Raw genomic sequence first — 18,101 nt, 5'->3', positions numbered from 1 at the left:
CTGAATCGCGGAGAAAAGACCTACTGGTACGCAAGGGCGGCTTGGCAATGGCGAAGAGTGGAAAGGAGGAAAACATAAAGTCTGCAAGCCAATTAAAGCATTCAGATGAGCAACTCTGATTCCCGTTAGTGATGGAGCAACATATTGACATGGCCAACGATAAATGTGGAAGTGACTAATTCTACAGGCAGGCATCAGGAGTTTGATCAGGTTGATTGTATGCTATTAAGATTTTCTTACAGCATGTATCTTATTTGAATTTGCTAGTGTGCTTTTATCCTATTAATTACAACCCAAAATCAGAAAAAGTTGGGGGAAAAAAAGTTGTATGGAAAACTCAAAAAAAAAAAAAAAAGAAAGTAGTAATTTCTAAATGTACTTTGACTTGTGTTTCATTGCAGACACAATATACAGTTAAAGTCAAAATTATTAGCCCCCCTGACTTATTAGCCCCATCTTTATTTTTTCCCCAATTTCTGTTTAACGTAGAGAAGATTGTTTTCAACACATTTCTAATCATAATAGTTTTAATAACTCATTTCTAATAACTGATTTATTTTATCTTTGCCATGATGACAGTAAATAAAATTTGACTAGATATTTTTCAAGACACTTCTATACAGCTTAAAGTGACATTTAAAGGCTTAACTAGGTTAATTAGGTTAACTAGGCAGGTTAGAGTAATTAGGCAAGTTATTGTATAACGATGGTTTGTTCTGTAGACTATATATATATATATATATATATATATATATATATATATATATATATATATATATATATATATATATATATATAGCTTAAAGGGGTTAATAATCTATACCATAAAATTGCTTTAAAAAAAATTAATAACTGCTTTTATTCTAGCCAAAATAAAACAAATAAGACTTGCTCCAGAAGAAAAAATATTTTCAGACATACTGTGAAAATTTCCTTACTCTGTTAAACATCACTTTGGAAATGTTCAAAAAAGAAATACAATTCAATGGGGGGCTAATAATTGTGACTTCAACTGTATATTTGGTTGGTTTTGTCTGGTCAACTTCGTTTCATTTGTAAATATGCATCCTTTTCTGTCATTCAGACCTGCAACACATTCCAAAAAAAAGCTGTGACAGGAGCAGTTTAGGGCTAGTTGTAACCACGTGGAGTGACACATACAACTGAGGTAATTTCCACAATGCAGGTTTATTCGTCGTCAGGCAAGCAATGATCAATACAGGTGCAAACGGGTATGTGTAGGCAGTCCAGAATCGTAATCAGTAACAGGCAAGAGGTCAAAAGGCAGGCGGCAGACAAAGACAAAGATGCTAACAAGGCTAAGGTCGGTACACAGGATAACAAGACTAGGAAACGCCTTGTAGTGATACTTACAGTGAACAAGACTCTGCAAAGTGAATGAGTGAATGTGTAGCTTAAATAGTGTGTGCAATCAGTCTCTGACAATCCTCAGGTGGTGCGAGTTATCAGTCTAGATGAGGAAGCATGTGCGAGTGTAACCGGAGTGCATGTATGAAAATGTAGTCCATAAATGGTGGATTTGTAGTCCAGGGTTATTGTTAGTGCAAGTCTTATGAAAGACGATCGCTGGTAATCGTGACACTAGTAATCAGGTCAATTGGTTGTGACGTGATGTTAACAGGCGATTTTAATTATGTGGTACAAAAGCAGCATACAAGAAAGGTCTAGTCCTTTAGTGGCAAAAACAGGCCAGTTTGCCAACAAATACATAAGAAAATTATTGAAGTGTTTTAAAACAATGTTCGTCAAAGAACGAGAGGAAGACATTTGGATATTTCACCTTCAACAGTGCAGAACATCATTAAAAGATTCAAGAAATCAGGAGGCATTTCAGTGCGTAAAGGACAAGGGCACAAGCCTAAGCTAAACTACCATGATCTCTGATTCCTCAGGCGCGGCTGCATCAAGAATTCTCACTCATCTATAAGCCATATCACCACATGTGCTCAGGACTACTTTGGCAAAAACGTTTGTCAAGTAAAACAATACGTAGTTCCATTGACAAATGCCAGATAAATCTGCACTGTGCCAAAAGGAAGCCCTATGTTAACCCTTGGCAAAGGTAACTTGCACTTCTGTGGTGGCACCATTAATGCTGAAAAGTACACCGAGATTTTAAAGCACAATGTCTCTTCTTTTCCAGAGATGCCTAAGCATATTTCAACAAGACAATGCAAAACAACATTCTGCAAGTCTTAGCTGTGGAGGAAGAGGAAACAGGCACTTGATTGGCCTGCCTGCAGTCCTGACCTGTCTGCAATAGAGAATGTGTGGTGCACTGGTGAAGCACAAAATGCGTCAGCAAAGACCCGTACTGTTGCCCACTTTAAGACTTATTTGCAGAAGGAATGGGACAAAATTAGACTTATAACACTTCATCACTTGGTGTCTTCAGTCCCTACACTTCTTTTAAGTGTTGTGAAAAAGAATGGCAACATTTAAAGGTGGGAAATGCTTTACTGTTTCAACTTGTTTGAATTTTATTTTATTTTTATTTATTTTTTTTGCAAGAACCAAAATTCGAATACGTGTTCATTAAAAAAAATAAATCAAGAAGAACACAATACACATTGTCTGCAATGAAATACGAGTCAAAATAAATGTAGAAATCACTAATTTATTTATCTTTTTAATTTGCATTTTCCTATACTGTGCCAACTTTATTTAATTTGGAATTAATGTGTGTAATGAATTTGTATTTTGTGTTGTGAATTTGATCATTTAAGCTAATAGCAGGGTTTTTATTAGTAACTAAAACATGAAACTCACTATCAAATAAAATAATAAACAACAATTACATAAACATATATGTAAACAAAAAATACAAAAAAAATTCCATAAAATATTTGATTTTCTAAATACATTAATTCATTAAAAGCTAATTTAAAACGAAACCATATCTAAAAAGTAAACATTAAAGTCACTGTGATCATATAAGCCAGGGTTATTTTTGTTAACTAAAAATGAAACTTACTATTGAAATAAAAAAAATCTTTATTTACACCTTAATCTAAAATAAAAATACCAAAATAAATGTATATTAACTTAAAATAAATAAATAAAACTAATTTAAAACTATACTAAAATGTAGATGACAAACAAACATAAAAGTCATTAAAATACAACAAATGTTCTAATAGTATATAATAGTATAATAGTATAACTAATAGTATATATTAATAATTCTTATACCATAATATATATAACTATATACACATATCTAAGAAAACAATACAAATGACAAAATACTCCTCTATAAATTATATGATGCAACATGACATTTAGCTCACAATTCCAAACACATTAACTAATGTTAATGAAAAACCTATTAAGTTTAAGTGTAACCCAATGCTTCACACACATTATTTTTGTGCATTTATGCAGTAAAGAACAAATTTGATGGATAAAAGCATCATTTATTTACCATTATGTTGTTGCAACACGAAATAAGTTATTTAAAGAGTCATTAGGGTCTAAAACAACCTCATTTCTGGTTGAACAGTGATTTCCCAATACGTTCATTTATTTTCTTTCAGCTTAGTCACCACACCGGAATGATCTGCCAACTTATCCAACATATGTTTTACACAGCGGATGCCCTTACAGCTGCAACACAGAACTGGGAAACATCAATACACACCCATTCACATATATACACTATGGTCAATTTAGCTTACCCAATTCACCTATAGTGCATGTTCCTGAACCAGTGACCATCTTGCTGTGAGGAGACAGGTTTTTTGGAAGTTAATTCAATTTCAACCTTATTATTTTTTAAGTTATGCAACTATTAAGTTGATGTTTAAGCCAGTTTAACTGATGTGAGTTGAAATACCTCATAACATTTAAGGCTGTCACAATTTGTTTACTGCTGTTCTTTCTAATGGCACTGCTGCAGTGACTGAAACGTTCACTGAGGGCGCTGTTTTTACACTCAGAGGCTTAATTACAGTCTTCATTAGTGCCAACTGTGTTAACTTCTGCTCCTGTTTCTAACACAGCAGCAGATCTGTTTCTCAACACTCACACCGGAAAGACTCAGAAGCATGTGTGAGCTTTAAAAAGCACGTGCACAACAGGAAAAAATGGGATTTCGCTATTTCTTTCCCAAAATGCAGACGTCATTACTGTTTGTTTAGCTGGTTCACACATTTATGTAATAATGATCACTAAACATGCGACAAGTGGACGTGTAAATCTTTCTAATACAATAAACAAAGTGTTGCCACTCACAGAAGGTTCATTTTCACTGACATTGCTTTAAATGTGAGGTTTACTTTAGACTTCAAGCATGAAAAGCATCAGTATATGTCAGTTCTTGGCCCACTTTTTTGAGCAGCTTTTAAATAATCTTATGCAAATAACTCATTATTAAAGCCTTAAAACAAACCAAATCAGATGTGCCAAAATATGACAACATAGCATTAGAACCAAATAAACAAATAGAATAAAATAAAAGCAAGTCTTCAACTGTAGCACTGCAAATAATATTTAAAATGATGATTTTAAAAAAAGTGAAGTCAATTTTATTTTAGTGCAAAGCATAATACACAGTTCAAAGCAGATAATCATGTTAATACTTATAATTATTTAATGTAATCATGCATAGAGCCACATTTACTAAAAAATGTGCAACTAAATAGACTTTCAAGCAATTAAAATGAGCTATTTTGTGTAAATAGTATATATATATATATATATATATATATATATATATATATATATATATATATATATATATATATATAGACTGCATGTTAATATATTACTTATATATTACTTGCAGTATCAGAATTATTAGCCCCCCTTTAATTTTTTTTCTACTATTTTTTATATTATTTTAATATTAAAACATAATTTAATATTTTTAATACTAATATTTAATACATATCCCAAATGATGTTTAACAGAGCTAGGACACAGTAGGTGGTGGTTCTACAATAAGTCCGATAATATTTCTTCTGGAGAAAGTCTTATTTATTATATTTTTCATCTAAAATAAAAGCAGTAATTAATTTTTTAAACACCATTTTAAGGACTAAATTATTAGGCAATTTTTTTTGGATAGTCTACAGAACAAACCATCGTTATACAATAACTTGCCTAATTACTCTAACCTGCCTAGTTAACCTAATTAACCTAGTTAAGCCTTTAAATATCACTTTAAGCTGTATAGAAGTGTCTTGAAAAATATCTAGTAAAATATTATTTACTGTCATCATGGCAAAGATGAAATAAATCAGTTATTAGAAATTAGTTATTAAAACTATTATGATTAGAAATGTGTTGAAATCTGCTCTCCTTTAAACGGAAATTGAGAAAAAAAAATAAACAGGGGGGCTAATAATTCAGACTTCCAAAAAAAAAAAAAAATATATATATATATATATATATATATATATATATATATATATATATATATATATAGTTTTTTTTTATTTCCTGTTGTGGCCAACGTGTGTTCAGGGACGGTGCGTCCATAGAGGCTACCTAGGCAGCTGCAGCAGAGTAGCGAGCAAACCCCCCGGCCCTCACATTCATCCGCTACACCCACCCTCTCCCTCACGGTCCTCGGCCTTCTAAATGAATAAAACGGTGTGAATGCCGTTTACCTAATGTTCAAGTTCAGCTTGCTCTCGCCCTGCGTGTGTTAAACGTGCAAAGAAATATGGAGTTTCCTCCAGAGTTCAATGCAATTTCGGGTGTTTCATTTTTAATATTTAGACTTTAACTGCAGTTCAGCAGTTCACTCTCATTCAGCATATTTTCATTCAGGATGTTTTAAAGGAATTTGATACCGCATGGCGAATGGAAAGAAAAACCTCTGCATTTCGGGACTCGCGTGGTCATTTAACATAATCAAAAACGCTGTTTACATGGTCAACTCTAGATCAGTATTATCTTAATCATCTAAGCGGAGTATTAGTGTCCATGTGAATGAAAGTGCCAGATGAATTCGCAATCTGTCAAAGATATTTCTCTGCCCTTAAGCCGTGGTCCTCAAATGTTTCATTAAGTTTGACGTGTTTCCCCCCTTTTGTAAAGCGTCTGCTTCACGTTCCTCTGTCAGAATCCTTGCTTGTTAAATACAGCCAAACTTTAGAATGCTTAGTTTAAGCAAATTTGATGAACGCGATCTTGCGTGTAGATCAATCTCAGACCTGGAGGGCCGGTGTTCCTGCAGGGTTTAACTCCAAATTGCCTCAACACACCTGCCTGGATGTTTCAAGTATGCCTAGTAAGACCTTGATTAGCTTGTTCAGGTGTGTTTGATTAGAGCTGGAGCTAAAATTTGTAGGACACCGGCCCTCCAGGAACAAGTTTGGTGACCACTGGTGTAGATGAATCTGAAGGCATCCCTCTCGCTCACCGGCACTGCGCGCGTTGTGTGTGTGTGTGTGTGTGTGTGTGTGTGTGTGTGTGTGTGTGTGTGTGTGTGTGTGTGCGTGTGCGTGTGCGTGTGTGTGTGTGTGCGTGTGTAGTCCACTTAGAATCCAAAATGGGAAGCATTATCAGCATTAATTGTTTTGAAATTTAAATGGCGCTTACATGCCTGTTTTTACTTCAGTAATAAATTCGCAGTTTCGTGATTAATCATAATTAAAGTGGATTAATTTTGTTTAGTGATTAATCATGTAAATTTTTTTCAATTGACAGCCCTAATATATATATATATATATATATATATATATATATATATATATATATATATATATATATATATATATATATATATATATATATATATATATATTATTAGGGCTGTCCATTGAAAAAAATTGACATGATTAATCACTAAACAAAATTAATCCACATTAATTATATATATGCCCTAATATGGAGGTGGTTTGGGATTGTAAATATGCAAAATACTAACCACCTCATGTGATATACACGTTTTGTGAATTAGTCGGACAGTTTTTTTGTGAGTTCAAATGTGTGTATAAATAAAAACGTACACAACTATTAATGAACAAGACCCACTCTATGTAACTACACACAATAATTCAGAATCGCTATGAAAGCAGTAAAAGAATGTTTACGTCTCTACAAAAGGAGTCAAATCCAAAAGTGTTTCTTCACCACAAGTTATGCACTTTACAGCTCGCTGACATCCAGGTTCAGATAAGCTCCTCTGTTCAGCATCAAACTGACTTTCCTCTCCCGATTTCAAGTATGGAAATCCTGTTAGAGATCACGAGGCCCCTCACTGATCCACATCTGATTGAACCTTCTGAATGAGATATCATTGCTCGCTGATCTTCACGGTATTGTCTGCACCCATGGCTGCGCACAATAAAAACGAGCAGCTGAATGTGACACTGAGTGAACACGTCCTTTCAATCATTACAACCCAAAGATGGCTAATACGTGACAAATGATAGTAGCTTTACTGGAAAAACAAGTTATGAATCAGCAGCATCATCACAATTGAGGCCATTGAGTAACACGAACATGGACGTAAATATTAATCTTTACACAGGATGGTTAATGAACACCCCCAAATGAGGTGTCAAAATGTGTTAATTCAGGGCTTTTCTACAAAACATCTATGCTTGAACAAGCTAACAAGTAACTACCATCAAAGACCTTTGACCTCCGAGATGGAGAGCTTGAGGAACCATCAGGAAGTGCAGCTCAGCGGATTACAGAAAGTAACCTGTTCCCCTCCATCACGTCCCTTTTGGTCATTTCCTCCGAAACACATGCTGAATAAAGCTGGATTACAGGAACTCATTCCTGGCTCGCATTTCTGAGGAGATCAATCAAGGCTGCGGCCACAATTTTAAGCCTGATGCAAACGAAGCACTGCAAATTCACAAAAGGACACTCAAGAGATGATGAGATTTTGACACCTCAAGGTCCCAACAGCAGTACAACAAGGAGTAACTCAGCAGGTTTATGTGTAAAACAATGCTGATAACTCCTATTAAAATAATCTCTTGACCAGTTTAGCATAACTGGCAATGCATCAGTGACTACTGTACATTTACATGGACAACAGTAATCGAATTATTTGCCTTTTTGCTTTCGCCGTTTTACATGTTATAGTTCAGAGGTGTCCAAACTTGGTCCTGGAGGGCCGGTGTCCTGCATAGTTTAGCTCCATCTTCTCAATACACCTCCCTGAAGTTTCTAGTATACATAGAATGAGCCCGATTAGCTGGTTCAGGTGTGTTTAGTTGGGGTTAAAACTAAAATATGCAGGTCACCGGCCCACCAGAACTGAGTTTGGACACCCCTGTTATAATACATTCGATTATTGTCATTTTGTCACCTTTCAGTTCTAGTTTCCTCAAGCATTTCATGCAAGAACAGTTTGTGTTCGTCATGGCACCATGTGTTATTTTCAACCCAAGCTCATTCTGGAAACGTAGCCCCGCGGACGTTTCTGGAGACCGCGATTTACGTGGCCGGAGGTACGTACGGACGCATTTAGTTTTTGAGCGAATGCTGCGGGGCGGTGTGGCGCCACTCCGCTCCTCCTTTTCACGCTCGCCGGCCGACGGCTCGCCTCCGAGTGGAGGGCTTTCCCGATGCAACCAGTTTGTCCGCTTAGCTCACAACGTTGCGTCGGCGGAGCGGAGGCCCCGGAGGAGGAGGAGGAGCGGGCCGCGGGGACGACGAACGGGATCGAGTCCGGGGAACAGCGGTTCCAGAAATTAGGTAAGATGAAAAACAGAATCCGAAAAATAAGGGCGAGAACGCAGCGGGATCCGAAAACGCGGTCGAAATCGAAGACGAGGGCTTTTGCTTTTTTTTTTTTCTGGACGGCTTTTGCAAACCGTTGCTCGGGTTTAGGGAAGGAGGAGGAGGAGGAGGAAGAGGAGGGTGGCCGGGTCGGCCGATCCGACGGCTTTTCGTGCGAGAACTCTCAGAGAGGCGCCTAAGACGCAAAAAAGCGTGTACAGCGTTCTCTCGCGGATCCGCGAAAACAAAAACGCTCGAATACGTACCTCCCAGGACGTATCTCGCGGTCCGCAGAAATGTCCGCGGGGCTACGTTTCCACAATGAGCCCGGGTTGGTTATTTTGGGCCGTTTTGCTTTTAATTTTAAAAACAAAGATACAAATTTTCGAGCAACTGGCCACCTCTACCATTTCATTTACTTACTTTTCATTCATTCCCCCATGACATCAGAGGTACTTCATAAGCCCCTTTCACACATACACACCTTTCCGGAAAATTACCATTAAGTTGTGTATGTGTGAACAGGCCCTTTTTGAAAATACCGGTAAATTCGTTCCGGCTATTTTCCGGAAAGAGAAGTTGTAACATTAACGGTAATTTGCTGGAATGCTGCGCTGTGTGAACGCAAAGAGAAGATTGCCGGAAAGAGTGCATGCACTACTAGAACGTGCTGACGTGAGACGTCTGCTTTACCCAATCATAACAGACAGACGCATTCACGTCCGCACGGTTTATGAGAATAAAAGCCTTTGAATATTTTACCAGACATATTTAGCTGCTAGAAATTAGTCAGATAACGTTTAAATGTTAACCATGTAATTAATTATCTATAAGATGCTTATGATAAGCCGTTGTTTGTTTACCTTCAAGCTTTGCGTGTGCCCGTGAAGCAGCCCATGAGCGCCAGCACACACATATCATGTACATCTCGACATGCGAAAGTGTTTCTCTATATGTTTTCATCGAAGTTGTTCACAATACTGATCCGTCCACAGAGTTTGTAATGTAGTCAAATGTTTACAAATACAAGCGCAGCCGTTTAGAGCTCATTTCTGGTTAATGATATCAGAATTTACCGGTATTTTGGAATGGATGTGTGAATGCTCTTTTCCGGAAAAATTCCGTAACGTCCTCGCCTGTGTGAACAGCACTTTTTTGAACTTACCGGTACAGTCGTTTAGGAAATTTTCCATATATTTACCGGTATCACTGTGTGAAAGGGGCTATTTTACTCCATTTCTTCCAGAACTCTCGACAAATGTGCTCTCTTGCTTGAAGTCAGTCCTATATGTGTTGTTAAAAGCTTGACATCTGGCGTGTGTGCATCCAGTTGCAAAAATATAGCAAAAAGTACTACAAAACGGTAGATTGCTGTTCTTACATGTCTGTAAAACAAAATAATGTAACTAAAATAGGAATAATTTGTCTTCATTCGATTTTTGTTTAGTTTGATTATGACTGTAGTCAGACTGAATCTTTCATGCAGAACATGGGTCTAAAGTGACCCGACTGAGTTTATTTTTTTCTATATCTATGCATAATTTTATCTCCATCACTTAGTATTACAGGAATTCTTTGATAAACTTGTTTTTCATCAGCTCAAAGCCTTGTGTTGTTTTTTACTTTTTAAATATAAATCATTACCACTGTCACGTTACCCTTTTAATGCACACCATGGTCTAAAATGACCCATATTATTTTCCTATGTTATTTATATCATGGCTGAGCATTTATTATTATTATTTTTTTGCAGAATCTTCGAGTTAAATGCATTTTGTTGTTTACAATTACAGGTTTTCATTCAATATCTTGTTTTAAACTCATTCAAATACTCATGTTTCGTACAGTTTTTTGTATTTGTACATCAATTTTAAAAAAATTGTCAAAAATGACCCATATAGGAACCTTTGCTGTTTCCTAATTGCTGCAAAAAGGAACACATTTATTGCTAAATACTGTTCACCTGACACACGTTTCACAACTAAACATGGCTGATTTGTTCTATTTGATGCTTGTAAGTATAAACAATGATTTCACATATACAAATTTATTTGACAGACAGACAGACAGAAAGACAGACAGACAGACATATAGACAGATAGATAGATAGATAGATAGATAGATAGATAGACAGACAGACAGACAGACAGACAGACAGACAGACAGACAGACATATAGACAGATAGATAGATAGATAGATAGATAGATAGATAGACAGACAGACAGACAGACAGACAGACAGACAGACAGACAGACAGACAGACAGACAGAAAGACAGACAGACATACATATAGACGGATAGACAGATAGATAGATAGATAGATAGATAGATAGATAGATAGATAGATAGATAGATAGATAGATAGATAGATAGATAGATAGATAGATAGATAGATAGATAGATAGATAGATATAGATAGATAGATAGATAGATAGATAGATAGATAGATAGATAGATAGATAGATAGATAGATAGATAGATAGATAGATAGATAGATAGATAGATAGATGGATAAAATGCCCAGGGAAGAAAGCAATAACATAGGAAATGGATATAGGTCATTTTAGATCCATGTTGTGCGTTAGAAGGGGTTTTTGTAGCTTGTGCATCAAAGGATTAAGGTAATTAAAAATCTTTTTTTACATTGTTAACTCTTAATCAGACAATTGTCTCAATCATATTAAAATTGGAGTACTGGTGTCTATGTAAAGGCACTGTACTCACTCATCCCAATCCTTACTCGATACATAAAAAATATCAGTTTACCCATTCACCCAAAAATGACAAGTCTGCACTGCACAATACTGTGACTAAAATAGAAATAATCCATATGTCTTAATCAATAAAATTTTTGTTTAGTTTGATTATGACTGTAGTCAGATTAAAGTATTTAAAAATCCCTTTTTACATGGTAGACTCTTAATCAGAGTATTGTCTTAATCATATTAAAATTGGAGTACTGGTATCCATGTAAACGTACTGTACTCACTCATACCAATTCTTACTCGATACATCCAATAAGTCAGTTTACCCATTCACCCAAAAATGATAATCATTTATTCTCAATAAATATCTAGATATTTGCATATATAGATATTTGCATATCATTCAATAAAATGATTACAAATTTATAGACATTTTGATTAAATATATATTTCCACACATGTAAAAAAGTAAATCAAGGGAGTAAATACTGGACTCTACAAAATCTGTGAAAATCTGCTGATTTCTGTGGGCACAGATGCTGCGTGGGCCTAAATATATCACATCTTATCACAAAACCCATGACACAATGAAAACTCAGCACTGATTTTGGCATTTTTTTATCCTCCACTTGTTGTTTTTGTTCAGTGAGCACATTTCTGTTGACAGTGCAACCAAGAAAATGGCCTGAGGGGAAAGTTAGTTCTTAGAGGACTGGTTTAGTATAGTTCCTACAGTATAACTGAGTTCTTATTAATTCATTAATTTTCCCTTGTTTTAGTCCCTTGATTCATCAGGAGTCATCACAGCGGAATGAACCGCCAACTTATCCAGCATATGTTTTATACAGCGGATGCCCTTCCAGCTACAACCCTGTCCTGGGTAACACCCATAAACTCTCAGTCACATACATACACTATGGCCAATTTAGTTTTTTCAATTCACCTACAGTGCATGTCTTTGACCTGTGGGGGAAACCAGAGCACCCGGAGGGAACCCACACCAACACGGGAAGAACATGCAAATTCCACACAGAAGTGCCAACTGACCCAGCTGGGACTCAAACCAGCGACCTTCTTGTTCTGAGATGACAGTGCTAACCACTGTGCCACCGTGTCACCATTCTTATAACTAAATAGTGCGAAATCCCCTTAATGCAGTAATTATAGAGAATTAAATGTGTGTAAATGAGTCTCTCAACAGTGTTCATAAACAGAGGATGCGTCCCAATTAGCGTACTTAATTAAAATGTACCGGCTGAGTGTGTATCAGTAGAGAATGCAAGCTTTGGGACCTGCTACTTAATCATTAATGGACTGATCTGTCTGTTACTTAGTGATGTGTCCTGTTAATAATCTCTTCATCCTCATTTCCTTCACATTTAAACTTCCCGCCATACTGAAGATGCAGCAGCATGTTAATCTGCAATTTTCAAAGTTTCAAGCAAAGAAATCTCCCCAATAATTTAGCATTTCACAATTTATGAACTAACGCATCTTTATAAAGCATCACACTGCTAAATTTTAAATATAATACAGACAACATTAAATAAATATTTTCCATTAGTTAAACATTAGTTATCAATAACTCAAAGGTCTTTACCAAAGAATCTTCACTTAGCCATCAGTCTCTCGAGCCTAGAAATGAGTTATTAAAACTATCATGCTTAGAAATGTGTTGAAAACATCTTCCCTTTATTAAACAGAAATTGGGGAAAAGATGAACCAGGGGTGCTAATAATTCTGACATAATGTATTATATATTATCTATTATATATAATAGAATTATATAAAATTTTGTTGGAAATAATTATATATTTTTTGCAATATTTAAAAAAAAATGTATATATGACATATAATTCATATGTAACTTGTTAGTCATATATGTAAATTGCATACATTTCCATATATCAGATTTCTATATGGACACCCTCCACTTTTTCTAACCCTGTTTAAGTTACTTTCTTCACATAATAAGATATTTTTAAGAATATTGGAAAAAGGCAGCCAATGGTTCCATAGTATTTCCCTCATACATTACCAATATATACATATATATATATATATATATATATATATATATATATATATATATATATATATATATATATATATATATATATATATATATATATATATATATATATATATATAATTTTTTTTAATATATATTTTATATATATTTTTATATGCACACACACACACACACACACACACACACACACACACACACACACACACATATATATATATATATATATATATATATATATATATATATATATATATATATATATATATATATATATATATATATATATATATTCTATGAACTACTTCAGGTTAAGAAAATGGCTAAACTATTCACAAAATCATTTTGGGATGTGATATAGAACTGTTGTCAAGACCTGAATAGCTGTGGATTCCCATGAAAATAACTGAACACCTTAGAATGTGCATAAGCCAATCAGAATCGAGCATTCAACAGAGCCGCAGTATACAACTTAATACAGTCAGCTGGTTTGAACTTTCTTATATGCAAGCATCCCAATAATTCGCCCTACATCCAAAAACGGGAAATGAGCAAGTGCCATGTATGGTGTAACATATACGCAAAGCAGGATAACAGAGAGTTCTATAGGCAGCAATGGTTGCTCTGAGCGGCAGCTGCGGAGTAATTAGTTGCTCGATTCACATAAGAAGCTTACATACTAAGGGTTGGGCAAAAAGAAAGCAGATTACAATTTGAGAAGCTCTATCCATGCAACCACACTTTTGCACCAGAGCAACCTGTTGGGCTGTCAACCGATTAACCAAGTGCTACAAAACGCACGTCTCAAACTCGACATCCCCTGCACCGCAGACTGGTTAAGTCTTTCAGGGACAAAAATGTGTTGAATTTGCTTTGTACCAGCAGCTTGGGGTCTGCAGGAGATTGTCTTCGAGTCACATGCTCGTCTCTGTTACCTAGCAACGCCAAAGCCCATGCAAAAGTTCCCGGAGAACCTCAAATCTGTCCGAGTGAGGCTTTGTGCGCCGCCGCCGCGACTTGTTTATAATTATTTTATTTGGACAAACTCGATTTCCCACAAGTAAAATGTTTAACAACTCGAATTTAACTTCGAGCATACAGACCGTTCATTATATCACACATAAATAACAGTCCTGTTAGATAACACCGTTATCCGCACTAGCGGTTGTTTATGTGTCCAACATACGCGTGCGCAGAACAATTAAACCAGGATAAGTGTGATGTTGCTCTCTTCATTTCTATTGTTAGAACAAATCCTGCTTATGTGAGCACTTCTAAACCAAACACGACACGAAATGAGTTGATAAAAGTTGTCACATACCTTGACAGTCGCACTGAAGAGCACATAAAGTGAGAATGAGGAGAAGTTGTGTGTGCATTGTGACGCGTCCAGCCCCTCATGAAGCCGGCCAGATGGAGCTCTTGGGACTGAGATGCAGTGAAGTGGCTCTTACTCACTTGTCCCGGGCTGATGAAAAAGGGCGTGCACATGACGCTCCCCCTCAGCTCGACCCACACGAGCAAATCCTGCACGGGCTCCCAGGAACCTGTTGAGCTCATTGACGAGCCTGCGTAATAGAGGCATTGCGCAACACTTACTAAATGATAAACGCGAACAAATCGCAAGTAATTACTGTTGTATTAATACAATTAACAATACCAAGCTATCTATCTATCTATCTATCTATCTATCTATCTATCTATCTATCTATCTATCTATCTATCTATCTATCTATCTATCTATCTATCTATCTATCTATCTATCTATCTATCTACCTAACAAAACTAAGCAAACTATCTAATAATTATATAGGGACAGCTGCTGTAACACACACACACACACACAGACACACACACACACACACACACACACACACACACACACACACACACACACACACACACACACACACACACACACACACACACACACACACACACACACAAAATGCTGGGTCAAAGATAGACGAAACCAATGTTGGGTTAGTTTTTTTCATTTAAATGTAAAGTATGCTTTTTTTAACACAAATGTTGGGTTTGTCATTTGACCCAATGTTGGGTTACAACAATCCAGCAACTTTTACAGTGTTTCTTAGCTGTCTTTATATTTATTTACATACAATAAACAAACAAACAAACAAGTAAATAAACAAACATATAAATAAAGATAGCTTTATATTAATAATTGTATTATTACAGTTATAGTTACACTCAAACAAACACTGGACTATTTTAACTCAAATTCAACTTAAATATGGACAAAACAGCAAGGATTGTGATAAATTTAAGCCATAAATTTAATTCAATAAATTAACCCAGAGATTGGTTTTGTTCACATTTTAACCAAAGTACGTTGAAATAACCCATTTATAAAAAGCTAACCCAACCTATTTTAACTTAGATTATCCTAAAATGTCCAAGTGGTCTCTAAATTTGAAAATTACCATACAAATTCTGGGTTGCAGAAATCCAGTGTTGGGTAAATTTTGAACAGAGCCAGTATTGTGTAATTTATTCAATTAGATTTAAACTACACTTTTTAACATATAATGGCTGAGTTTGTAAATCTTTAACCAAGATTTGAGTTGAAATAAATATTTTTAGAGTATAATTACAGCTGTAATAATAAAATTTGTATTTTCTTTTAATGTATTTACATGTTTGTTTGCTTGTTTTGTTTGCTAAACTATATAATAATAATTATTATACTATAAAAACATATAGAGAGCTATAGAACACTCTAATAAATACTAGATTGTCGACAAAACCCAAAGTTAGGTCAAATGTGAACAAACCCAGCGCTTTTTAAAAATTATTATTATTAATTAAATTATTAAAATTTAATTATTGAATTATATAAAGTATTACTAAAGGCTGGGTTTGTCCATTTTGACCCAATTGGGTTAAAACAACTGCGTGTTTAGGGTAAAATTGAAATTTAGAGACAACTTGAAAATGCCAACTAATCCCCATTAGATTATGAGTAGACTGTTGGGGTTGGGGTTGGGGTTAGTGTAAGTTTACATTTACTATAAAGTTTCCTATAGTCAGTTAAATGTCTGTTGAAGGACCATAGCAACAGATATTAAGCAGACAGTCTACTAATACTCAAATGGACCATCATAACAAAGTGTAACCAATCAATCTATTATTTTTAGAGTGTAAATTTAGTAGGTATGAGTTTGTGTCATTTGTTTTACTTTAGAAAAGCCTGATAACATTTCTTCAAATATTTAAATGTAAAATATTGTATTGTACTGCTTTTTTTACTTGTAGAAAATGACATTTGATCAGAATGAATGGTTATTCCACCAAATAGTGCATTCTTAACTCTATGCTCAAGTTAAAGCACACTGTAAAAACGTAGACTCAACTTAAAGATTTAAGGCAACAAACTTTAGGACATTTTTGAGTTTACTCAACTTAAATCGAGTCAAGTGCAGTGATTGGGTTGGAAGTTGAGTCAACTCAAAAATGTCCTGAAGTTTGTTGCCTTAAAATTTGAAGTTGAGTCAACTTTTTTTTTTAAACAGTGAAAATAGTTTGTCTTGTCTAAAAATAGATATAAACACATCTGAAAGCACAGCATTTTGTGTTATTATATGCAAATTTTATATAAATGTTGCATTTGAATTAAATGACAAATAGTAGAAAACACTGCAGACCATAACCTTTGCCACATTTTATGTTTCAGATTCAACAATTAAGTGACCATTCATCACATTATATTAAAAAACAAAGTCAGCAAAGTGTACATCACTGTCATACCAGTTTTAAGTCAAGTGCTCAGCCATTGAACAGCTTGAACCAGCTTAAACCAGTTAGAAACCAGAAGTAATAACAAGCCTTAACCCCTATTAGCTGGAGAAAAAGTGGTCAACAGCTACTAATTTAGTTTGCATTAAATGACTGGAACGAGTTAACTTTGCTTTTCTTTGTGTTTCTAATGTCGCTGATAGTGGCAGCCTGATCTTTGTAGAGTTATTTACTTTTACTTTTTACATGCATTACATTTACAGAAGCATGAGACAGTATTTTTGCAATTGAACAAAACATTTGGTTTACTATTTTAAATTCTGATAAATTAGAATGTAAAACTCACTGACTGAGCACGAGACTGAGCACAAGTTCAAGTTTTCACCAGATTTCAGCACTCAAATAATGCAGAACACAGGTTTAAATGCATTACTTAGGGTCAGTGGGTTTCTGCAGGGAGTCACTAGGGCAAGTCAAAGATCTCATGCTCGGCTAATAAGTGATCCTTCAGCATCAAACTTAAAGTTGCAAGCTAAAGCCTTTTAGGACTGTGAAACTTTTAATGAGATTCACACTTATAAATTAAAAGCTCACAGTCAGTGATCGGCTGAAAAGTCCTCAAAATTATTATAAAGCTTGGGAGACCAAGAAAATCAGGATGCAAATCAAAATGTAAGATTTTGTTAGAGGTAGAAATTAAAGTCTGCAATGTTTATTGCAGTTGTTTAAATGTTTAGGTTAATTTGCAGTTTATGCAGGTTTTTATAAAGGATGTTTTAAGACTTTAAGAGAGTTTAAGACCAAAGAATGAAAATAATACGGTGAAAGAAACATCTCAATATGCTCCATTACTGTATAAATAAATAAATAAATAAATAAATCCAAAACACTGAAATAC

General features: G+C 35.1%; 1 protein-coding gene across 8 annotated transcripts in view; it reads right to left on the bottom strand.

Annotated features, from left to right (window-relative positions):
* lrp2a (low density lipoprotein receptor-related protein 2a) overlaps nt 1-14,932 on the bottom strand; it is a 273,263-nt gene extending 258,331 nt beyond the window's left edge. For 7 of the 8 annotated variants that reach the window (XM_068223457.2, XM_068223459.2, XM_068223458.2 and 4 more), the window contains exon 1: nt 14,769-14,892. In XM_068223457.2, coding sequence (XP_068079558.2) covers nt 14,769-14,826 — 58 coding nt within the window. In that variant the 5' untranslated portion in view covers nt 14,827-14,892. 8 annotated transcript variants of the gene reach the window in all.
* Between the last annotated feature and the right edge of the window lie 3,169 nt (nt 14,933-18,101).

The sequence above is a fragment of the Danio rerio genome, chromosome 9 (genome assembly GCF_049306965.1).
Source record: "Danio rerio strain Tuebingen ecotype United States chromosome 9, GRCz12tu, whole genome shotgun sequence".
NCBI classification, from domain to species: Eukaryota; Metazoa; Chordata; class Actinopteri; order Cypriniformes; family Danionidae; genus Danio; species Danio rerio.
This window is presented reverse-complemented; position numbering and strand designations above follow the sequence as displayed.